Consider the following 21,002-nt stretch of genomic DNA (forward strand, 5'->3'; position numbering starts at 1 on the left):
TACTATAGAGATAACGTGCGAGCTTCGTGCGAGACCCTCCAACTATCGAATGTAAAGTGCATTATTACTTCCATGGTAAAGTCTATTATTTTACTAATAGACCAACGCGGACACGGCTTTTACTCAAAATATTATTTTCAGCATTTCATTTTTGTACGCGCTGGTGGAAGCTATATTTGAGTGCAATAGGTTTATTCTGGTTTTACGTTTATTTACTGTTTTAATTTTATTTAAATCTTAGAATGATGTGACGAGTTGTTTAATATGGTTGTAATGTATGATTTCGATTTATTATATCGAATAGACAAACTTATTCACTTTCTCAGACCTACTGTTACATGCTATATTTTGACAGATGACGTTTTTTCAGACGGTATCTGTCACTGTCATTTTAGTTTTTGATTGACAGCCGAATGAAGATTGTTCTCGATAGAAATGTTTAATTTTGTAGAAAAACATGAAAATTTATACATAAATAATTGTGAAAGTTACCTAGTTTGTATTAACAAATCAAGCTCATGAACCTTCAACTACCTCTGTTAGAATTAGATTGGTCATAAGTTTAGAGGTTATAAACCGTAGGATTTTATTGAAATTAAAAATGTATTGTTGGGGTAATTCAACACACCATGAACTTTGTATAGAAGGACCCAATAACATTGACTTGGTAAGTTTGGTTTACCTACTCCTTTCCCAGAAATTCTTAAACATGTCATTTTAATTATGGTGGTGATGTTTTAAAATATTTAGGTACCTCAGGTTTTGACTCTGAGCTGTGATGTTATAAAAGTACCTATGAAAACAATAATAGCTCTTAAATACTGAACTAATGTACTAGAGGACATATATCCTTAGAATGAAGATACCCTTATTCTATGTGATGCATTTAACAAAAACAATAACATAACAATTTTAAATATACCACAAAAATTGCATCATATTTAAAATTTAATTGGGTCAGCTGATGACAGCACTAAGACACACCACCACAATCACTGACGAAATATCGTTAATTACATTACAGGTAATCAAGCCCACCTTATCAAAATGGGAAGAGAGTGGTCACATAAAGTCGGTGTCGGCGGGAGAGTTCCATGTGCTGTACCTAACGAGCCAGGGCCGCCTGTACTCCTGCGGTAACAATGAGGTGGGGCAGCTCGGAAGGAGCGCCCAGAACTCTGAAGGAAAGCACCCAGGTATGGTATTGGAATATTTAGATACAATAATCAGACAAATTCCTTGAATGTGAACACAAATATGTAACTATAAAGTGTTTACATTATGTAAAAAAGTATATAAAAAAAGAGTATTTCCATATTGACTACATTTACAATAATACTTCAGAGTTAATTATTTATTTATTCTTCATTGCACAATATACATTATTATGTGACATTTGAACATGCTTTTCTTTTACACATAACTCTTGTCTTTTTCAGGTCTAGTAGAAACATTCAAAGGCTGCAACATATCGTCCATAGCATGCGGCACTCAGCACTCAATGGCCATAGATGAGTGGGGCCAGCCATTCAGTTGGGGTTCAGATAGCATGGGGCAGTTGGGAAGCAACCTAGGAGCGTATAGCCAAGACAAACCTAAAATTATAAAGTTTTTAGCAGCAAGAAATGTTATACAAATTGCTTGTGGATCATATCACTCTGTGGCTTTAACTAATAGTGAGTATTTTTTTCTACCATAAAGATTATAACTGAATGAAGGTGCCTGTAAGAGATCTCCCTTGGCAATAATTCAGCCTATTTTTCATTAAGTATATTATGTATTTTCTGTTATTTTATTAGTTATTAGAGTGACATAAAAAAATAAATAAGGGAAGTTTAACTGTTTGCATAAAAACCATAATCTTGTTTATTTCAGGTGGCGAGTTGTATGCCTGGGGTGCCAATAATCATGGGCAGTGTGGGCTTGGTACGGTCACCAGTAAAGAGACTACACCACAGGCCATCACATCCCTAGTTGGAGTGCCCATTGCACTGATTGTCTGTGGGAGTAATCATACTTTTGCATTGTCCAAGTAAGTTATGTTTAGATATTCCCTTGGCTTAAACATATATTTTTTTTATAGTTGATAAAGCATGTTTATACTAGACAAACATAAATAGTGTGGTTAACCAAGTATCCTGACAAAATTCAGATAACTCCAACCACTTCCTTTGTGAATATAAATTGCAGTTCTTTTGTTAAACATATGAAATTAAAATTTTTATTATTTATTAATTTAACTCTTTCGGCGCACGAATTACGAGCATGAGTATTACAAAACCGATACGCTTCAGTAGTCTGACCATCAATAGTGTAAGGCCAATGTTAGACTGCCCTACATTCATTATAATAATGACTGAATAAGTGATTTCATTATATGCCCCTGCATTGAAATTGTGAAAAATGAAAAAGGAGCAAGATTAGGTTCACTTATGTCTTATGTTATTAATTTATGCTAGTAATTGGAATTTGGTCCAGTAAGTTTCAGAGCCTATTAAATACGTACTACAAACACAATCAAAACCTTTATATGGGTATAGTGTAGGTGTAAGGTAGAAAAGGCTCGCCTATTGTGCATTACAGTCTAGTCTATATGTGAATATGATTCCTCTGTTATGCATTCAATAAATTAATATTGTATATCATCAGGTCTGGCGCAGTGTTCGGTTGGGGCAAGAACACTCATGGACAGCTGGGCTTGCAGGACAGAGAGAACCGCTGCTATCCCACTCACTTGAAGACACTCAGGAATTCCAAGGTACATACTGTACATTATTTTTCTACTGACCCTATCACTGTCCTTTCCAGCCAAGTAACCTTTAGGGACACCCTGTATATTCTTAGTAGATCTTTAAAACTACATAATTTATTTATTCAAATAGATAGATTTATTTAGGAGAAAGGTTTATATGAACTTTTAATCCCGTTATTCCTACCGGAAAAGCTTTTTTTAGGATAAAGCGAAGCGGCTTAGAAATTTCTCACAGCCAGCCTTTGTTGGTCGATAACCGATTTAAGCTAATATTTTCCTTATACCCAGATCTGCCACATATCCTGCGGTGAAGACTTCACGGCGTTCCTTACCCTCGACGGAGGCGTGTTCACGTGCGGCGCCGGCGAGCACGGCCAGACCGGCCACGGCGGGCAGAAGGACGAGCTGGTGCCCAGGAAGGTAGGCGAATGATCATAACAGTGCCGTGCAGCGGAGACAGGTGTAGAATAGTGACGACCTTAGAAATCACTGAAGTTTCTTCTTCTTAGCGTGTCGCTGAAAATAGTAGAGCTGGACTAGTACCTGGTGCCCAGGAAGGTAAGGGAATTAACCCCTCTCCTGAGGGTCTAGCACAGGTTTGATAGTTTGTCGAAAACTATAGAAGTTTACGTTTTGTTGCATACATACAAAGTGGCGCCTATAGCGGAAACTATCATGAAACTTTTAACAGATAATGTATGCAGATGACAGGAGAAAACGTAAACTTTTTTCGTTTTCGTAAATAGCAAAACCCGTACTAGAGGCTCTGTACCCAGATCTGCATTGCGATCACGAAAAATATAGAATCGAATGCGAGTGCGACTATTGTCAACTTGACAGCACTTTTGAACACTTTTAACCTATAGAATTGACAGATGTCGCACTCGCATTCGATTCTATACGTTAGCTCTGTTTTTCGTGATCGCCCTGCTGATATATATCGTGCGGTGAAGACTTCACGGCGTTCCTTACCCTCGACGGAGGCGTGTTCACTTGCGGCGCCGGCGAGCACGGCCAGACCGGCCACGGCGGGCAGAAGGACGAGCTGGTGCCCAGGAAGGTACGAGAATTGATGATAACAGTGCCGTGCAGCGAGGACTGGTATACTGACAACCTTAGGAATAACTGAAGTTTCTTCTTAGCATGTTGCTGAAAATATTAGACCAGGACTAGCGTTTTCCGGCGTGCTGAGTGGAGTAGCCAGTCAGATAATGTTATCAGCTGTATGACAAATTTAAAGCACAGTTGATACTTCACACGGGGAAGCTCTTTTTGCACCTATGTAAGTATGATGGAACGCCACTTATTTGGTCTCGAGGCTGCTTTTGGCGATCGAGCATAGCAACCGTTTCGCTAATTTTAAAAGAAACGTCTTTATTGAGTGTTATAGTATGCACATGCTACTATGTATCCAAGAAGTCCTATAGGTAATTTCTACTCGTCAAAAGTCAACTTCTTAACATTATGTGGCGGTATCCCCAGGTGATGGAGCTAATGGGCAGCACAGTGTCGCAAGTGGCGTGCGGGCGGCGCCACCTGCTGTGCCTCGTCGGGACGCGGGTGTTGGCCTGCGGGTACGGCGCGAGGGGGCAGCTCGGCTGTCCGCACGTGCCCGTCGCCTTGGTGCCCACGCCGGTCAATGCGGCGCCTGAGCCGGTGAGTTGGTGTTCGAAATATACATGATTATACAAATAAACATTCAGGCTGTTTTTAACAGCATGCGGATTTCATCACGGACGCGGGATTACACGCTATTTTCCCGTGTCTCGCGTGCTTATTCCACGCGTTACAATTAATTCTTGTATGAATGCGTGTCGGGCAATCCCGCTTGCGTGATCAAATCCGCATGCTGTTAAAACAGCCTCATAGTTGAGGTACAGAAAGTTTGAGGTGTGTTGATATTATAGAAATAATTTGAAAATGGTGGTCGTTATAAATAGGTATATGGGCAAATGGTGGTCCCACTTGTTAATGTATTCATAACTTTAAAAAAAAATATGCAGTTGTGTTATAAATATGCTTCGGTGTGGTTAAAAAAATAAAAATCAGTAATATTTCAAAAAAATTACCTATGAATATTGAATTGAAATGTAATTTTCTGTTTTGAAACAGACAGATGATGATCCTGAGGCACTTCAGGTGAATATTAATATGTAGTTCACTCTTTAGTTTTTGTTGTTAAACTTAGATGATTTTTATCGTATTTATTTTGCATTATGTGCACATGAACTTGTAAACTAAACTTTTGTTGAGCTTCTTAGACATTTTAGTTCTTTTAGTACGAAGCGTTGCGGTGTATATTAGTATGAAATGAATGGAGTTTGAGTATTTATGTTTGAAAACTTTGTCCCTGTCTAGCCGAGGAAGAGATTCAAGAGTAGCACGAGCACGCCCGCCCCAGCCATCCATGTCAGCATCCCTTCAGGCTTAACACCATTTGGAACTGTCAAAACCTGACATACCTCGTCCAAAAATTACACTGAGATCACTGACTGATAGAGAGTTCATCAAATCTGTGGCCATCTGCGCATGCGTGAACGAAGTATGTGAACGGACGAATGATAAGAGAGCGTCAATGCTGCAATAGACGAATAGCGGCCGAGCAGCATCGCACCAACAGCGTAGCTTTGTCTTGACGCATTCCGCCCGCGCATCTCCCAGCACTTCCAAGGGCACCTAAAATGACTATGTTTCCCCCTACTAGAATGTTACTGTATGGTCCTCCGCTCTTTCGGACTTGAGAACAATCAATAATCTCTCTGAGAGTATCGGTCCTTCCTTGTGAGGTTTTGACAGTTCTAAATAAAGGATTAGCGCAAGTTTGGGTCATAAATCCTTTTATATCATGGATATTTTTGGCATGATTGCGTAGACATAGTCACAGGTGACTCGTAGATTAATCCTTGTAAGTAGTCAAATGGTTTTATGATCCCAGCTTTCTGTTTACACGTACCTAGCTTAATATCCCAATAGAATTATGTATATTAGAATACATGAAGAAATCTATCAATCGATTAAGTTTTGGATTGCTTTTAGTATTTAGTCAATATTAGTCATGCATGCTGATTGCTTTAATGTTATTATTCAACTTCTGTAAGTTCAATTTATTCGTCCATCCTCGAAACATAAACTTTACAGCTGTTGTCCACTGCCATCGTTATTAATAATGTGATGAAGCTCAAGAATTGCGACCCGACCCACATTTTCAGTCAGCCATATTAAATAAACTACTTATCAAATTTCTATTACCCACCGCGAAGTATCACCCCTAAGGTCACACAGCACATATACCTAAACGTAACGTAAACGAATCGACTTTCTTTTTGACAGAAGAAAAGAAAGGCTTTACTTACGTTTATACGTGCTGTGACATTAAGACGTTGGCACTGGACACCCCTCGCCTGCCATCACCATTAACCCCTCGCCCGCCACAGTTCCCAGACGTGCCGAGCTCGCAGCTCCGTCTGTTCGCCGGTGCGGACCACAGCTTCCTCATCACCACCGCCGACCCGGCCGTGGAGCTGCACAAGCAGATCGTCACGCTAACCGTGCCGAGGCTGGCCGCGGCTGAGGTGTTTAAAGACGATGATGTTGTTAATCAGGTTGGTAGCTTTAAAAACTTTAGGTAAGAATATGTTAGTTTTTTTTTTATTAAAATTCAATGTGTTGGTATTTGAGACCTCCTTCTTCTTTTTCCTTGCCTTATCCTTATTTAGGGTCGGATTTGTTGATCTATACAGAGCGGTTCGATTAGATTTAACTTTAAAGCTGCATACTGGCATTAATGCTAGGTATATGCATTTCTGCCACTTATTTTATTATTGACCGGAGCTTTTAACACAGTCAGTCTGTGTTTAATTTTACACGTTTTTATTTTCTTACCTATTTATTTATTATTTTATTGCACAATATACAAAAGTAATTATGTACGATCAGGTGGACTTAATTCTAAAATCATTATCACAATTCCCAGGACCTCCTAGCCTACCTAGAAACCGTTCTCGGCTCGATATCCTGCCTCAACGGCTCGTTCCTGCTCGCGGACAACGCCCACTACGGATGCAACACTAAAGTGCCGGGGGTGAACCTGAAGCGAGCCGCCGAAGCCTTCGAGACTATCAGCAGATGCGACAACCAGTCGGTTAAGGAACTTGTGAGTTTGTATATTATCTCATACTGTACCTATACACACTATACAGATATAAGTATAGGGGTAATAGGGGTATATACAGTGAAACTATAAAGTCCTGAAATTTAATGAGGGCACTGTTATCTTTCATGTAGCAACCCTATATAGCGAAACATAACTGACTTTGATACTTGAAATTTTGCCAGTTAACTTCCTAACTATTTATGTTTTTTAAAAACAACTTACCATCCACAAAAAAGCTCTTATACAAGCTAGAAGGTGTTAATATGAAGGCTAATAGTGAAACCAATAAATATTTATTTAGATAACGTCACGACAACTGTATCAAAAAAACTGGATCTACAGAAGACGAAGGGCACACATAGTAAAGACATCAATTTCTCTTTTTGGACGGCCAGTTCTCTTTCTTCCAGGAGTTAGAAATATTCCATATTTTGCCCTCTTTGGCACGCTGGTCCGATATAACTATAAAATAAAAAAATCTTTTTGAGTTACATAATGCCCCCCAAATTCACACAATGTCAATTTATTAAGTAAACAAACATATATCTTCAAGTATCAAAATGTTAAGGTTTGACTCAACTGAAACCAGATGAAACCTACAATCAGTGGTATGTAAACAATGTTCGACTTGGGCTCTAAACCTAGGTTTATCGATAAATGAAGCGTTGGTACTAATAAAAAATGAGTTATTACAATTTGTACAATGCTACAAACCCGTCATAGACGCTGTACGAGCGTAAACATCGTCCAAATTCGACAAAATGTGTCCAGCTTGATGTTCCGCTAAACATTGTATTAAAACTCGATAAATAACTTCACTAGCTTGACTACGAATATTTTTCTTCATCTTCCTAATTGCAACCAAGCGTAAATTGTTGCTTTTATCTAGATTATCCTTATAATAAATAAGAAAATTCAAAAAAACAGCCAACCGCCTATTGACATAAACAATTGATATGACTTTTATGTTTCTTTTCTAATGGTGCCAGGCTCCTGAAAATTTTAGTTCCTCAAACATTAATTTCAGGACTTTATAGTTTCACTGTACCTTGATGATGATAATGCAGTCAATATGCTGAGGTTTTTTAGCGTATCTTTTAACGCCCTCCGACCCGCTGAACCGACGGCCAGACAACAGACATTTAGCTGGTAAGAGGGTGATAGAGAGAGAGAGGCATATTATTATGTCCAGCGGCGGATGATTACGATGATGGTGGCATTTTAATTTTATTATCACTCTACATGAGACAAAATATAAAATAGATTTATAAACTGTAAACCAGATTTACTATATGGCTACTAAAATTTACACCTTAATTTCAGATCTTCAGCCACCTCACAGAGAACATAATAAAGAAGGTGAAAGTGTCGCCCCCTGACGCGGAGGCTCTGCGGATATTCCTGACCCTGCCGCTGTACCACGAGATGAGGAACCCACGGCGGCATCCGGAGTTACAGGTAATGTCCTATTTCATCATAGTTATTATCAGATGTCTTTACATGCCTTTTCTTCATATTAAGTAGAGTTCCATACTTCTATGGTATGTAAGATGTTTTACTTTTTTTACTTTCCTACATTCTCGAATTCAGACAGAAAACCTGCAATCGTATTAACAAACAGACCTTGGGCATGTAGACAAAATGCTGTGGCGCTACTTTCTACGCGGACAATCTAGCAGCAACCTATTAGTTGATCGTTACGAGAACCATAATTCCCCTTATATTATCTATTCTTTACAAATACATTTATTTCAGACCAGTGGCGGCTGGTGCCTCAGATACCCGGTGGTGCACTTTGTTTTTAGTAATTTTTTGGAGAAAAATAGATTAACTATTACAATTAGGGCGGATTCGGCCAACGTCGAGTAACTATTTACTCACGAGTAAACTACCAGTTACTCGCGAGTAAGCAGATTTTGCATTCTACCAAACCTGAAAACAAGATAACTAGCTTATCCCAAGAATAAAATGTTATACCGCCAAAATTGACCGTGTAACGAGCTTATCCGAGAGTAATTTTGTAATGGCGGCAGCACATCAGCTGATTAGAAAACCGTCATAATGACATATAAACACATCTGTCAAAACATAAACAAAAGTACGTTAAAAGGCAAAGTCTCAGAATAACAACAGCGAATAAAATTTTAAAACATAAACAATTTCATACTTTTATAATCCATTCAAACTAAGTTGGCATGTCATTTCTATTGCATGCTTTGAAACGCAGCTATTTTTATTTTAGTTGCATTACAGTTTCGTTCCTCGTTCATTCAATTTAATCATGGTATAACTTGGTAGAATGCAAATGTACTTATCCTAGATATTTAGGGCGGATTCGGTCAACGTCGAGTAACTATTTACTCACGAGTAAACTACCAGTTACTCGCGAGTAAGCAGATTTTGCATTCTACCAAACCTGAAAACAAGATAACTAGCTTATCCCAAGAATAAAATGTTATACCGCCAAAATTGACCGTGTAACGAGCTTATCCGAGAGTAATTTTGTAATGGCGGCAGCACATCAGCTGATTAGAAAACCGTCATAATGACATATAAACACATCTGTCAAAACATAAACAAAAGTACGTTAAAAGGCAAAGTCTCAGAATAACAACAGCGAATAAAATTTTAAAACATAAACAATTTCATACTTTTATAATCCATTCAAACTAAGTTGGCATGTCATTTCTATTGCATGCTTTGAAACGCAGCTATTTTTATTTTAGTTGCATTACAGTTTCGTTCCTCGTTCATTCAATTTAATCATGGTATAACTTGGTAGAATGCAAATGTAGTTATCCTAGATATTTACTCGCGTATAATTTTAATCCCGGTATAGTTATTCTCGTGTAACGTGATGTTTGGACGAATTCACCCTTACTCGCGTATAATTTTAATCCCGGTATAGTTATTCTCGTGTAACGTGATGTTTGGACGAATTCACCCTTAGAAGTAAAAAAATTATAAGTAGGTATATTTTACCTTATTATTATTGACGCGAAATAGCTTCTCCGCCGAAACGAAAACAACACACGGAAAGCAAAATAAAGCATTTAGTCTCTCACATCCACATAACCATTTCTTTTTATTGAACATTTCACTTTTGAAAATTCAGGTAGGTACTTATAAGTTTTTAGGGTTCCGTAGCCAAAATGGCAAAAACGGAACCCTTATAGTTTCGTCATGTCCGTCTGTCCGTCTGTCCGTCTGTCCGTCTGTCACAGCCGATTTACTCGGAAACTATAAGTACTACAGTGATGAAATTTGATGGGAATATGTGTTGTATGAACCGCTACAAAAATATGACACTAAATAGTAAAAAAAAGAATTGGGGGTGGGGCCCCCCATACATGTAACTGAGGGATGAAATTTTTTTTTCGATGTACATACCCGTGTGGGGTATCAATGGAAAGGTCTTTTAAAATGATATAAAGTTTTCTAAAAAACATTTTTCTTAAAGTGAACGGTTTTTGAGATATCAGCTCTCAAAGTCGTAAAAAGTATGTCCCCTCCCCTCTATTTTTATAACTACGGGGTATAAAATTCTAAAAAAAATAGAGGTGATGCATGCTAATTAACTCTTTCAACGATTTTTGGTTTGATCAAAGTATCTCTTATAGTTTTTGAGATAGGTTGATTTAACTACGGAACCCTTTGTGCGCGAGCCCGACTCGCACTTGGCCGGTTTTTTGTTTTGCACTAAAGGCCGAGGCGGCCCAGCAGATTTAATGTCCAGTCTATTTTGCAATGTCCTATTGCTTTTTATGAAGTCAATATTGTATTTTGCACTCATTTTCACTCACGCACACACATACACACTCACGAAATCTTTACTACTTTCTTAGTTAATAAGTAATTAGCAAATTAATTACGTATTCGCGCGCGAAAGGTGAAACTGACAATGACATCAATGACATGACAAGTGCATCGTTCGTAGGTCACGCCACCGGTCAAGGCCACCGCCCGCGCCTCCCGAGCCCGAGTCCCGTGGCGTCATTCGTATTATTTCGGCAATTTCCGGCCGCGTGCGGCGCACGAATTTATCCTAGAACTGCATACAGTTTGTACTGAGCATCTTCCGTCTCACGCGCCGGGCGATTTCCATCCTGTTTCATACTACATGTAGGAGCTCGCTCCGTGCGACAATCCGAGCGCACGAGGCGGTTTTTGTTCAAGCAAAAATAAGATCTAATTCTTTCGCAGTAGAAATCAAAATAGGCTAGCTCGATTTAATTTAACTCGTAACGATAATCAGATTTATGTAATTTCTGTTTAGGGTAGGTATTACGGTTGTTATATTGGTATTTTTTGTGAAGTTTTTTTTTATACGTATCTAGTATGGTATAGGAAGAAGGAAGGTACATATTTAGAAGGTTTTTAAATGGTAGTGCGTTGCACGGGCGCACTTGAGGTGCAGCCGCCACTGTTTCAGACACTAGGCATAACGCCATCTATAGGCACATCTTCTACACAAACAACTCTCCACCATTTCTATTCCCCCAGGGCCCGTTCGCAGAAGCATTCAACAGGCTATCCACCTACCCGCAGCGCATAGTCACGCTCTGGTGGCAGGCGCAAGCGACAGACTACTTCGAGATGTTGGTGGACATCTTCAAGAGCGTCATCGTGTATGAGCTCATGCAGCCCTCTGTTAGGGCTAATAAGGTGAGTTTTATGAGTGCGGGATAATAACTGCTTTTGTGCTGCGGAAAATTGGGTTGCTATATATTGTTCTGTCTATAGAATCTCCTGATAGGGTCCCTATTGTAGTGCATTAAAAATTAACAATCGCTTGTTTCATGGGACTTATGGATCGTATATTAACTGATGATGTCAGGGCTTGTAAGGTTTGTGATTGTGTCTTATGAATGCGTTAATAAGGACTAAGTATATTTAAAACTTAATAATAATAATTATCTAATTAAAATTACCTCATTTCTCGTTACAGAAACTGTACTTCAACCACAGCATAATCCAGATCCTGAACACCCTGACGCAACTAAACAAGATCAACTTCACGAACCCCAAGAAGCCGAAGATCCCGGCCGAGTGTTTCTACATCGAGGACCTCAGCAGCCACGTGGATCTAGCTACGGATTATATTAACTGGCTGTCGGATCAAGATGTAAGTGTTTATAACGATAAATAATTAAATAATCCGTAATAACAATAAATAGTCCTACTACTACTAGTTTGCTACGAGTACTCTTTCACGGGTAAACGGCTGTAGTCATTCTGAGGACATTTGGTATATAGGAAGCTGACACCCTATACCTTGTTTCACGGGGAAAGACATCTGATACAAACAAAAACTACCCTTATTCGAATGTAGTAAGGGTCCTGTCAGATGTCTTTCCCCGTGAAACAAGGTATAGATTATAAGTATGTAGAAGTTTTTGAATCCGGAAGTCCCATGAAAAAAAACTAACACCCCTGTCCCCCGCAAATTATAAAATTAGAATCACCGGAACCTATATTTCACACAAGATTTACATACAGTTTTTATTTAATTTTGTCCACAGTCCCGCCACCCGCACATGTGCAACTACGCCTTCCTATTCGACGTCCAATGCAAGTCTCTGCTACTCAAAGTGGACCAACAACTGCAGATGCAGATGGCTATCAACCGCGCCGCCACGCAGATAATCACCCGACTCGTGTTTGACCCTTCGTACGAGTACCATAGAGACCAGTTCTTGAATCTGACGGTGTCGAGGAATCATATAGTGAGGGATACGGTAGCGCAGATTAGCAGTCATGACAGCTCGCAGTTGAAGAAGCCTTTGAGGGTAAGATTTATTTTTTTCCTTTTATAATATTGCTGGTAATTTGTAATGTATTGCTATAAAAAAAAGTTTAATGTGTTTTTACAATGGTAGGCATATGGCATATAAGGCGTTTTACAGCCTTGACTGCGTTTAGCGTGGTGTGTCTTATTTATTGTCTAAGTCAGTGTTTTTCAACCTTTTTAATGATGCGACCCCCCTGGTATTAAAAAATATTTCGCGACACCCTTGACCCTTTCGGTTTTTATCATGTAGGTATGTAACATGTATGTTTATGTTACAGTATTCCCAATATTCTTTCCATACGACGTATTTATGGTCTCCATGATTTGGATTCGAAGTACATAAATATACTTATCGGATTAAAAAACACATTATTTTACAATTACTTACATCGGATACGTGTGGCTGTGGCCATACGGTCCATACGTATGACTAATGCCATTGCGAAATTAGCTTTTTCTTTCTGAATTTTTTGCGTATTTAAATATCTTGAATAAAAGTTTTCAAGGGTGAAGTGAAAATGAAAAAGAGGAAATAACTAGTATACAGGTCTTTGAACCAGGCAGGAAGGCCTCCCACGCTACGTTTGCCTATTCGTGGTCTCTACTCGAGAACTCGTTTACCCCAACGGTTATCGGTTCATCGGCAGATATGACCAGCACAGTACCACTTCAGCTTGATTTATCAGAGAAACCCCAAGCATAGCTCTCTGCATAGCACTCTGAGCGACTATGAATCGGTGGACCAGTCCTACCGTCAGTGCCCATGTCTCTGCACCATACGTCATCACTGGTAGGACGCACTGGTTGAAATCTTTTGTCTTCAGGCTCTGAGGGATGGCCAAGGAGAATATGTGACGAAGTTTCCCGAATGTAGCCCATCCCAGTTGTCGAAGCAGCCTCCGTGTCGAAGTTGCTTCTGCCTCGAATAGTCTGCCCAAGGTAGACATATTCTTACACAACTTCGATTCCCCACCAACGATCACCGGCTCCGGTTCGATGTGAGCATAGTACATGACTTTCATCTTGACCAAGATTATACCCCGAAGCCTACACGTTGGGAAGCAGCATTTAGGCCACTTCCAGCATCCAGATGAGTTCCTGTAGAGATTTTGCCATAGTAACGATGTCGTCCGCGAAGCGGAGGTGTGACATGTACTCGCCATTTATACGTATGCCATGTCAAGACATCTTTCAATGCATTGGTGAACAGTTTCGGAGATATCACATCCCCCTGTCGCACTCCTCGTTGCAGTTGGGTAGGTCTTGTCTTGTGACTCCTCAACACCTCGATATAGCGCCAGTCGATTTAAAATCTCTGCAACGCTTCCAAATTTGCCCAGGTCTCGATGGAGTTGAAGACGTTTTCATACAAATGCTAGATACAGAGGATGATTAATTGATTATACTCTTCAGGCTTCTGTATAATCTGCCTTACTGTGTGGTGGTTTATTGTACTAAAACAGATCCACGATGGGATTATTTAATTAATAAAAATCAAGCTCAACTTTCGCCTTTAGGAAAAAATTAAAGTATTTTTAAAGTAAGAGTCTTGCTTAATAAATTGATGCAGTCTTTATTGATTTTTTTAACTAAAGTACCCAGTTTTTTCTCCCTTTGGTGACCCCCTTACAGAAGCTTCGCGACCCCCCAGGGGGTCGCGACCCACAGGTTGAAAAACACTGGTCTAAGTAATGGAGTGAACATAATAGTGTTTTCAAATGCTTCTATAATATTTTGGCATAATAAATGGCAGTTTTAGTATGATCTTCTTCCCAGTAGACACGTACTACAACCACACCACGTCGCAGCGACATAATGTGGTCAAGCTGTGGTTACGTGTGAATAGTGTGGCAGCGGCTTTTTGCAGTTGCGTTGTGGCAGCGACAAAATGTCGATGTGGTTGCGTTGTCGCTGTCGTTGCGATGTGGTAACCACGTCGTCGTGTGCAGTTAATACGGAGAACAGGTGGCCGCGGTGCCGCCGCCGGCTGCCGACGCGATGTGGTTGCGATGTGGTCGTATTACACAGGTGGTCGATAACAACGGCAAAATGTGGCACGTGTGAATTGGATTATTCATTTTCAATACAAAATATACGCCCGACCACACGGCGTGGTTGTGGTTTGGTTGAGGCTGTGGTGTGGTTGTGGTACGTCTGAATTGACCCTAAACTGGGTCAGTTTAGAAGCCAGGTGTATGACCCTGGTGTATGTACCTTCAGAAAGTTCACTGATAAAACTTCACCCTCACAACATAACGAAAATTCAACCACTCCCCAGGTAGAGTTCGTGAACGAAGAAGCGGAAGACGCCGGCGGGGTCCGCAAGGAGTTCTTCTTGCTCCTGCTGAAGGAGATATTCGACCCGGTGTACGGCATGTTCCAGCAGAGCGACGAGACGCACATGATCTGGTTCTCGAATAATCCGTTCGAGGATGACGTCATGTACTATCTGATTGGTGAGTTTTGTAGCTTATGGTGTATCATATTATATGCAGTTGAATTTAAGATGTACCCGATCAATCCGTTTGAGAATGACGTTATAAATAATAATATGTACTTGACCATATGTTATGTAACTACTATCTGATTGGTGAGTTTTGTAGCTTATTATGGTGTATAAGGTATAAAGTTAATTTAGAATGCAATGGTAGTGTGATCGGTGGTGATTGGTTGATTGCCTCGCCAATTTGATCATTTAATTACCGTCGTCACCTTGTTCAATAAAAATTAGATCTAGTCAGAACACAGATTAAAATAATAATCATGTTAGACATTCAACTAAAGGGTCATACGCCAGAAATATATTACAACTTATTTCTTAGTTAATAAAAAAACTAAGCTTACTCATATTTTTTACCAAAATCCCTTATTTTCCATCCGCAGGTGCAATATACGGGCTGGCGATATACAACTCCATCATCATCTACGTGCCGTTCCCGCTAGTGCTGTACAAGAAACTGCTGGGAGAGTCGGTGATGTTGGACGATCTTACGGATCTTTATCCAACGCTGGCTAACAGTTTGAAGAGCTTGTTGGATTATACTGAGGATGATGTTGAAGAGGTAAGTTAACTACTAGTAACTAGTTAACTTATTTGTCCCATGCTAATAAGACGACTGTTTTCTGTGTGCGATGGTTTGTTTCTGTCGCATTGAGCTTTAGAATGGATAAAAAGTGTTTTTTGTGACCGGTGAATATCGAATCAGCTTTTAAATATGAGCTCATTCCTAATCCTAACCTTAAATTATAATTATTTAACATTCGACAATCCACATTTCCAGAAGTTTAAATATGTTGAGGTCTTCTCCTTTTCAAAGAATGTACAAGGCGTTACGCTGTATAAACATAATATATTTTGCTTTCTAATGTGTTCTAATATTTCTACTCTACCTTACGTAATCTAATCTCAACAGTACCCCAATAACCTTACCTCCCTTCTGCAGGTATTCAGCCTGTGCTTCGCAGTGAACACGGTGGTCTTCGACCAGATCCAGGTGCACCCACTGAAAGAGGGCGGGGAGGCGCTCCCAGTGACCCATGAGAATAAGGAAGAGTACGTGGAGCTGTACGTGGACTTCTTGCTCAACAAGTCTGTGGAGAACCAGTTCAAGGCGTTCAATCAGGGGTTTCAGAAGGTGAGAGTTTGTTTGGTGTATGTATTTTGATTAACTATGTATAGCAGAAGCAGTTTTGTACATAAGCTGAAAAGGTTTAGTATTTAGCATAAGCAGTATTATACCTTGCATCGCGACTAAAACGGTAGATTTTTATGAAAATGCCTCCTTAAATGAAATAAAAAAAACTGTAGTTATGTACGTCGGGCGCTATTCTGACTGCCCAATCCTTACAACACGTGACAACGCGACGGCTTCTTCTTAGCGTGTCTATAACAAACACTAGACCTGAACTAGCATTAGTCTCCGAGGCGGTAGTCTTCGCCCAGATCCAGGTGCACCCGCTCAAGGAGGGCGGGGAGGGACTCCTAGTAACGCATGAGAATAAGGAAGAATATGTGGAGCTGTATGTGGACTTCTTGCTGAACAAGTCTGTGGAGAACCAGTTCAAGGCGTTCAATCAGGGGTTCCAGAAGGTGAGAGTTTTTATGGTGTATGGATTTTGATTTACGAGTGGTAGCTAAATTGGCTTTGTCAGCTTAAAAGGGCTATAGTAACCAGCATAAACTATTACTTTACTGAAAACGGCTGATGTCTATGAATATGCTATGGCACCACACAGCCACTGGATGGGTGCACCAAGGTCTCCTTAAATAACATAAAAAACTGTATTTATGTGCGTCCAGCGCTATTATAGCTGCCCAATCCTTTCAACACGTGACAACGCGACGGCTTCTTCTTAGCGTGTCTATAACAAACACTAGACCTAGGTCAGCATTAATCTCCGAGGTGAGAGTCTTCGACCAGATCCAGGTGCCCCCGCTCAACTCGGGCGGGAGGCGCTGCCGGTCACACGCGAGAACAAGCAGCAGTACGTGGAGCTGTACGTGGACTTCTTGCTCAACAAGTCCGTCGAGAACCAGTTCAAGGCGTTCAATCAGGGGTTTCAGAAGGTGGGAGTTTGTTTGAAATTCACGGGCTGTATTTTAAATAAAGACTCGTGTCCCTGCGTTCCTTGTGCTGCGTATTTATGACGAATCGCGATATTGTGACGTTGATGACTGACCCGTGCAGCGGGGACAGAAGAGTGTTTATTTGAGATAGCTGAGAGGCTGTCTGTTGTATTTTTCTTCTGTATATTTTTACTTACTAAAGTAATTCCCAATTTACACTGAGGGAGCAATGGCCCGAAGTGAAGCGCCTTCTCACTTTATATTCGACCCTCTCACATGTTTATATCATGTTTAAAATATTCTATTCCCTTGCAGGTATGCGGCGGCCGCATAATCAAGCTGTTCCGTTCGCACGAACTAATGTCGGCGGTGATCGGGCACGCGCAGTACGACTGGGAGCAGTTCGAGGCGCGCGCCGAGTACAAGGCGGGCTATAGCAGCACCGACCCGCAAGTCAGGTGTGTATTGTACTGGTGATAATTTTTTTTTTTGTTCCTTGATTGTTCTAACATGCGATCAGTCGTTGGACCATAAGCAGTTCTTTTGAGCGGTAGAGTGACTTGCAGAACTGGCCTCTCCATTGATAGGCTGTCCTTCATTAAAATTTATTCAGTTTTATTCAACTGAATAATTGTCCCAGATGTGGCTTCGTTTAAGGCGACGGGTCATTTCTGTCTGTGTTAGACATCGCGCCAGCTCATTTTCATGATTTGTTACCCTGTCTCTGTAGGCTTTTGTGAGATGCTTAACTTCCTCTTTCACAGTAGGTATTTCTAGGTAAGCATGTATTTCATCAGTTTTTGTAAACCAGGGAGCTCTTGCTATGGTCCTCAGTGCATTATTTTGGAATCTTTGCAGTATTTCAATGTTGCTGTTTTTTGCCGTACCCCACAACTGTATACCATAAGTCCAGACGGGTTTTAAAATGGATTTGTAAATAAGCATTTTATTGTTTAGTGACAGTCTTGACTGCGGGCCGAGCAGCCATTGGAGTGATCTAAAACGGTAGTTCAGCTCATCGCGTTTTTTCTGGATGTGCTTTTTCCAAGTTTGCCTCCGGTCAAGGTGAAACCCTAGGTACTTCACTGTATCTTTATGTGGTAATCGCTCATTCCCAAATTTGACCTGCGGACAATCTTTCCTTCTTAGGGTGAAAGTTATATGATTGGATTTTGCTGCACTAGCCTTGATCTTCCAACACTTCATCCAATCATGTATCTTGTTGAGGTGTGTTTGCAAGGTCGCTGATGCTTGCTCTGGACTATCACTTGAAGCAAGTACAGCAGTATCGTCTGCAAATGTTGCAGTCATCACTGTTTCTGACACAGGAACATCACTGGTATAAATAATATACAATGTCGGCCCAAGGACTGGACTGGACTGGTGATAATAATAATAATATGTGGGGACATCTCACACATGGTTATCCGACAGCAAATAGGGCAGAGCAGCTGGATGCCTAGTGTTTGAAAATATCTGTGCCGTAATACAGCGTAAACGCTCTTTAGGAAATAGCGCCATTCTGTTTATATAGACAATAATCTAGCATATTTATATGACCGCACCGCTCACCGCTATCGAAACCCTTTATTTTTTAAAGCTCTTATTTTTCAATAGATAGAGATTAACAGTAATTTTCGATACTGCGAATCCCGCTTCAGCGCCATCTGATGGTTGCAATTGTGAACTAAACTTTTGTAATTTTATTCCAGATGGTTCTGGGAGGTGTTCCACGAGCTTCCTCTTGAGGACAAGAAGAAGTTCCTGCTGTTCCTGACGGGCAGCGACCGGGTTCCCATACAGGGCATGAAGGAAATCAAGGTATGTTGTTGTGAATTTTGACCGGTACAGATCATTTCTCATCATTTTGATAAGTTAATAAAGTATAATTAAAGTAATATCAAATGCTTTTGCCCATTCCCAGTCAAATAATAATATGAAGGAATACTGAAATTATAATTCTAGTTCCTTTATTAAATCTAGTTACTTTTTCCTCAACAGATAAGAATCCAGCCAGTAGCCGACGACCGCTACTTCCCCGTGGCTCACACGTGCTTCAATCTACTGGACCTGCCTCGATACAAGACCAAGGAGCGACTCAAGTACTACCTACTGCAGGCCATACAGCAGACGCAGGGGTTCTCGCTAGTTTAGCAACACCCTGTATGTGTGAAGCAGGAATGGCCAAGGGTGGTTAGTCCAGTCGTTCGTTAACAATCACTTTTTACTGAGCTGTTTCATCTATTTATTATCAAAGTAGGTCGATGGTCAAATCAAGTTGGCAAACCCTGGAGTAAAGTGATGTGAAAGTGGAGGAATCCATCGTGAGGAAATTTGGTTTCTAGGGTCAATCTACGGCTAAAATAACTGAGGGTGGCTATCTTGTGTTAGCGAGTCACTGTAAGCTACCCGTTGGGGATGTAATAATGGTGAAGCTTATTCCAGATGTCGCCACTGTCGAGTAGGCCCGATTCCCCAATTCTAATTGGTCAGAACCTGAAAGGCAGACTCGATAGTGCTGCCAAAGTTTCACTTGGTTTTCTTCCCCAGCTTGCATAAGCATGAACCCTCGATTTGTTGGTTAACAAATAATACAGTTTTAATGATAATTTGTACTCAACTACTCATATTCTGAGGTTGACTGGCCCTGCTTTCGCGCCAGTTCTCTATTAGTTATTATATTTAAAAAAAAATGCATAATGTCTATCCAGACAAACACAGCTAGTATGATAATATTATGTGATTTTGGTAATAAAATAGATGTCTTGTTGGAGTGTTCACGCAATAAGCATTGCTCAAACTGATTGGCTTTAGCTTAAAGTATAGAATAACAAAAGCGATGGTTTACCTACTGATGTAATAAAGCACTAACTTGGGCCTTAATTTAAATTACTTACCACAGACAAGAAGTAAACTTAAAGTTATAAAATTATGTAAGACTTAAATAAAACTAACAAATTTTCAACATTTTCACAGTATACAGTAAGTTAATATTGAATTTGTAGACTCATTTGCTTTTATTGGAAAGGCAAAAAGTACTTAGGTATGTGATTTTGCAAGTGCTTGACATGATCAAATCATTGGATTGAAATTTTATGAATAGTTAGTTCGTTATCTCGTGTACAGAAACTGGACACGTCTAGTGCCTTGCCGTTATTATCAATAAAATCAGCCTTGTGCTCTAGGTGGCGACTCTGCCGCGCCATACAAATTCGCTTTTAGTTTTCAATTCTTACTTGTTACAACCCCCACTAGGCACTCATTTAAATGTATCAAATATTATATTTGTTGAATTTTTGTTGTAACTTGCATTTAGTAATCATTTTTTATTTTCAGTTTAATACTTATGTCTTTTATTTCGGTCTTGAAGGTTACCAACTGTGTTATAGGGTTATTTTGTACCTATTTAGCATATTTTGTTTGAATACTATTTTAATATAAAATACCAAAAGGACTTATAATTTTATACTCATTGTTATTCAGATAAAAGTATCTTTGTATGTCACTAGTATATAGAGATAAATATCAGTCAGGGCAATAAATTACTTCATATTAGGCATGATTCTGAAGTGACAAATCTTAAATTTCCTATCGAATAGAAAATATACTAATCATAAGATTAAATTTATAACATAAAATAAAGTTTTGAATAACTGAAAATTAAAGTCCGCTGCCTCAGAATCGGCCATTTTATGTGATTCAAGATGTAACTTTAGAAATTGAATATTTCATGTATAAA

The 21,002-nt window shown here is 39.8% G+C and overlaps 1 protein-coding gene across 1 annotated transcript; it reads left to right on the forward strand.

Annotated features, from left to right (window-relative positions):
* Nucleotides 1-385: 385 nt before the first annotated feature.
* LOC105384485 (probable E3 ubiquitin-protein ligase HERC4) lies at nt 386-19,876 on the forward strand. Its single transcript, XM_048623293.1, has 20 exons — nt 386-667; nt 1,025-1,196; nt 1,440-1,676; nt 1,876-2,032; nt 2,650-2,758; nt 3,041-3,172; nt 4,235-4,408; nt 5,111-5,161; nt 6,187-6,354; nt 6,726-6,905; nt 8,229-8,363; nt 11,409-11,570; nt 11,854-12,030; nt 12,428-12,694; nt 14,975-15,152; nt 15,580-15,758; nt 16,140-16,331; nt 17,579-17,721; nt 18,976-19,084; nt 19,265-19,876. Exons 1-20 carry the CDS (start codon nt 602-604, stop codon nt 19,415-19,417), a joined length of 3,141 nt encoding a protein of 1,046 aa, XP_048479250.1. The 5' UTR covers nt 386-601; the 3' UTR covers nt 19,418-19,876.
* The last annotated feature ends 1,126 nt before the right edge of the window (nt 19,877-21,002 follow it).

Source organism: Plutella xylostella, chromosome 9 (assembly GCF_932276165.1).
Source record: "Plutella xylostella chromosome 9, ilPluXylo3.1, whole genome shotgun sequence".
Lineage (NCBI taxonomy): Eukaryota > Metazoa > Arthropoda > Insecta > Lepidoptera > Plutellidae > Plutella > Plutella xylostella.